The sequence below is a fragment of the Limulus polyphemus genome, unplaced genomic scaffold (genome assembly GCF_000517525.1).
Source record: "Limulus polyphemus unplaced genomic scaffold, Limulus_polyphemus-2.1.2 Scaffold1467, whole genome shotgun sequence".
Lineage (NCBI taxonomy): Eukaryota > Metazoa > Arthropoda > Merostomata > Xiphosura > Limulidae > Limulus > Limulus polyphemus.
Genome location: NW_013667077.1, coordinates 259,626 through 263,723, shown reverse-complemented (window position 1 = coordinate 263,723; position 4,098 = coordinate 259,626). Strand labels below are relative to the sequence as shown.

The window sequence follows — 4,098 nt, the reverse complement described above, 5'->3', positions numbered from 1 at the left end:
CGTCATCGAATTTCTTGTAATCTGATGTTGCATACAACAAGAGAATGGGTTTGTTTGTTTCAGAGTTAACGCCCAAAGCTACAGAAATGACTATCTGCGCATAGTTGTCCCTAATTTTGAATTGGTAAACTAGAGGAGAGGCAGCTAGTCAACAGCGCCCACCAGGAACTCGTGGGTTATTCTAACCAAATAGTTGAAAGTTCCAAAGTGCATGGCACGTTTTTGCGGCAACGGGTCGAGAACTGTGAAGCTTCAAATGCAAAGTCCGAACAAGTTAACCGATCGGTCGCGCAACGTAAACATTATTTTACACATGATCCAACACATCATAGTATGCTTATGATTTTCATATCATCACATAGCTCGTTCAAAAATTAATTTTTATATGGAACTGAACAAAACTAGAAGTTATCGCCACAATGCCTATGGCATGATAAAAACAAAACTTTTTTATTTTAGTTCTTATGTATTAGTCTCTCATCATTTTGCTCACTTTACAGTATTTTCTTCCTAGGATGGCAGTATGAAAGGCGGCGGCTACTTCGTTTCACAGCAAGGATTGGAAATGTTGGAACAACGGACTTTCGGCCTTTTCTACCGAAACATGCATGGGAATGGCACATGTGCCACCTGTAAGAATTAGGGTTACCTTGTTGGTGAAAAATTGGAAAGGCTAAGATCACAAATAACGTACATTCACCTAACAAAAATGGTGTTCCTACGCGAAATGTCTATTATAACCAAACAAAACATCTTTTTTTTTCATAAATGAATATTTTGTGTTATTATTTTAATTGTTTTCTATAAACTCACTCGTATCACTCCACTTTTAGTGACTTTTGTATTGCATCTTTCTAGTTTTTTGGATATAGAGAAAACAAATTTTTGCATTATATTCAAATTGTAGAGGTTGTTTGTAATAAGGCAAATATCCTCTTAGCATTAGTGAGGGCAGTGTGTTTTTTTAATTGTAATGTACACTTTCAGGCTTTAATAGACTTCAATATGTCAAAGAAAGTTTATGCGTTAATCAATGAGATAAACTAATGTTAGTTTTAATGAAGCATGTGTGTTTGTGCTTCACTGAGGCATGAATTCTGGATTGAGTAAAATAACCCTGTACGTACTTCAATTGATAAAATATGCTTAGTACTTGAAGAAACAATAATGTTCGAGCTTCGATAAAGCAAATTTTTCTGGTTGTCCACGAGACAACTTTGTTCATAATCAGTGAACAAAGCTTGTTTGGGTTTCAATGAAACAGGTTTTATTCGGGCTTTATTAAACGCGTTTTCCGAACCTCTGTTTCAGTCAAATAGATTTGTTCCGACTTCAGTGAGGTAAACTTGTTTAATATTCTTTAATGAAAGCATATCTGCGCTTTAGTGTGGCTGTTGTTTGTGTGGTGATGAAAAGGTTGAACACTGTCTATTTAAATGTTCTTAAATCATACCTTATCCAGAGTTCGAGATAAATATCTGCCAATATCCAATAGCAATAGGTACAATATGATTTATGCATGCTATATAGAAATGTGCAGAAAAATATAGCAATATATATTGAAACATGTCTTTTTTGCTCTATTTGAAATAAGACAAACAAAAAAAATTCAGTTATTTGGTTGCATCCCTTAGCATATTAATATTATTATAATAACCTACCCAATCGGTAAGAAAAACGGTATTTTAGATTAGTACGAAGTTTCAAGTGAATAAAGAAAACCTACAGCGATGTATAGGAACAGCAATATCTAGTTAAGGTTTAATTCCCATTGACTTTAAAGTCAAAATGGTGATCTATGTTTATTTTTCCTTTTAATTAAAGCAGTTTTAACCGTTTCCTTCTATTCGCTTAAGAGCTGTTAAGTTTATTAGTTTCCTGACTGACTGTTCTTTTTATGATCACAAATCTGTTATCATAAAGAACGACGTTTAATTATTTTTCACTCGGTTGTTTTCTTATTATTGAAATCCAGGCACTATCACAGTATGGAGGTGTTCGCCCATTTCGACATTATAAACCAACAGGGACAAAAAGTTGCCGAGGGTCACAAGGCCAGCTTCTGCTTGGAAGATAACCAGTGCCAAGAAGGAATAGAGAAAAAGTACGCATGTGCAAACTATGGAGATCAAGGTATTTCTGTTGGATGTACTGATACCTACCTCCACAACATTGACTGTCAATGGGTTGATATCACAGAATTACCAACTGGTCTTTATTTCTTTAAAGTAAGTTATATTATGAAGATGAATTAAATTTGTGAAACAAACAAGTGTGTTAAAAACAATCAAAAGACGGTTTTAAATCCTTGAACTAACTTACTTACTGTAATTTTTTTTAATTTTGTTCAGTACTTATCAAAATAAATGGGCCCGGCATGGCCAGGTGGTTAGGGGCGCTCGACTCGCAATCTGCGGGTCGCGGGTTCAAATCCCCGTCACACCGAACATGCTCGCCCTTTCAGCCGTGGGGACGTTATAATGTGACGGTCAATACCACTATTCGTTGATAAAAGAGTAGCCCAAGAGTTGGCGGTGGGTGGTGATGACTAGCTGCCTTCCCTCTAGTCTTACACTGCTAAATTAGGGACGGCTAGCGCAAATAGCCCTCGTGTAGCTTTGCACGAAATTCAAAACAAACAAACAATCAAAATAAATGTAGGAAAAATAACATACTTCAACTTTTGGAATTATTATATGTCTATCAAAACGAGATTATATTCATCTATATATAGATTAGGCTTGAAATAACGTCGTTTATGTTTTTATCATTTCAAATTCACAAGATTGTTTTTGGATAATACATTTCAAATAGTTTACATTTTAGTATAAATAACTTTGAAAAAGTTGCTACAAATATGTTAAGCAAGGAAGCTTTAGGACAACATTCAGAGAATTTCAAGGGTTCCGTGTGCTAAGGAGCAAATTGTTTCTGTTGAACAAGGAAATGAAACAGACTTTATAGAATTAAATGTGCTTAGAAACAAACAATTTCTATAAGACAATGAAGAAATACAGAGTTTCAAGAGTTAAATGTGTTTAGAAACAAGGGATTTCTATAGAACAAGAAAGTGAAACAGACTTTCAACAGTTCCATGCGCTAGAAAGAAATTATTGCTATAAGACAAGGTAATGAAGCAGACTTTTATCGGTTCAATGTGTTGAAAACAAATGTATATACTGAACAAGGAAAGGAAAGAAACATTCAATGTGACAAGACCAAATGATTTGTATTGAACAAGGAAATGAAAAAGACGTTCAATGGTTCAATGTGACAAGAACCAAATGACTTGTATTGAACATGGAAATGAAAGAGACGTTCAATGGTTTAACGTGACAAGAACTAAATGATTTGTATTGAACGAGAAAATGAAAAAGACATTCAATAGTTCAGTTTGCCCATTGATGGGAAACATGTGATACTTTTTATTGTAAATCCGTAAACTTACTGCTAATTACCGGAAATACATATAACAATATTTCTCTATTCGTAAATAGTCTTGATATTACATTTAACGAATGATAACTATTGAAATAGCAAATGGAAAAAACCTATAGTGTATATGATCCAGAAAGTCTGATAATTTTAAATATTTGATGACAGTTGTCATTAATTTTACTCACTGTGCTGCTTTTTTATATACTTTCGGCACGGGGACTTGTGTCCCTCGAAATGCCCCCCCCCCTCCAGTGGTACAGCGGTATGTCTGCGTACTTACAACGCTAAAATCAGGGTTTCGATACCCGTGGTGGGCAGAGCACAGATAGCCCATTGTGTAGCTTTGTGCGTAATTACAAACAAACAAACCCTCGAAATGAAATTTTAACACTGTTTGTTGTTTCAGTCAATTTTGTTTTACCAACCTTGTATATCTCTTTAATTGAAAAATACATCAAGTGATAAGCCAATATCACTAGCTCTGAGAAATACTTATGATAATTTAATAAAGTTGTTCCACTCCTCATCAGTGACCCTAGACACTACCACCAATGAAACTTCAGACCAGCTGCTTAGTGTCGGCTAACAATACGAAGAATTGTGGGGGAATGCTACAAGTTCTTCAAATACCTATAGAATGATAGGTTTCTTTTTTTTTTG

The 4,098-nt window shown here is 34.8% G+C and overlaps 1 protein-coding gene across 1 annotated transcript in view; it reads left to right on the top strand.

The window, feature by feature from the left end:
- The window catches only part of LOC106463713 (lysyl oxidase homolog 2A-like), a 23,895-nt gene that overhangs the window by 16,277 nt on the left and 3,520 nt on the right, over nucleotides 1–4,098 (top strand). Inside the window, exons 4-5 of the mRNA XM_013923775.2 lie at nucleotides 515–632; nucleotides 1,976–2,228. Coding sequence (XP_013779229.1) covers nucleotides 515–632; nucleotides 1,976–2,228 — 371 coding nt within the window. The remainder of the gene's footprint in view (nucleotides 1–514; nucleotides 633–1,975; nucleotides 2,229–4,098) is intronic.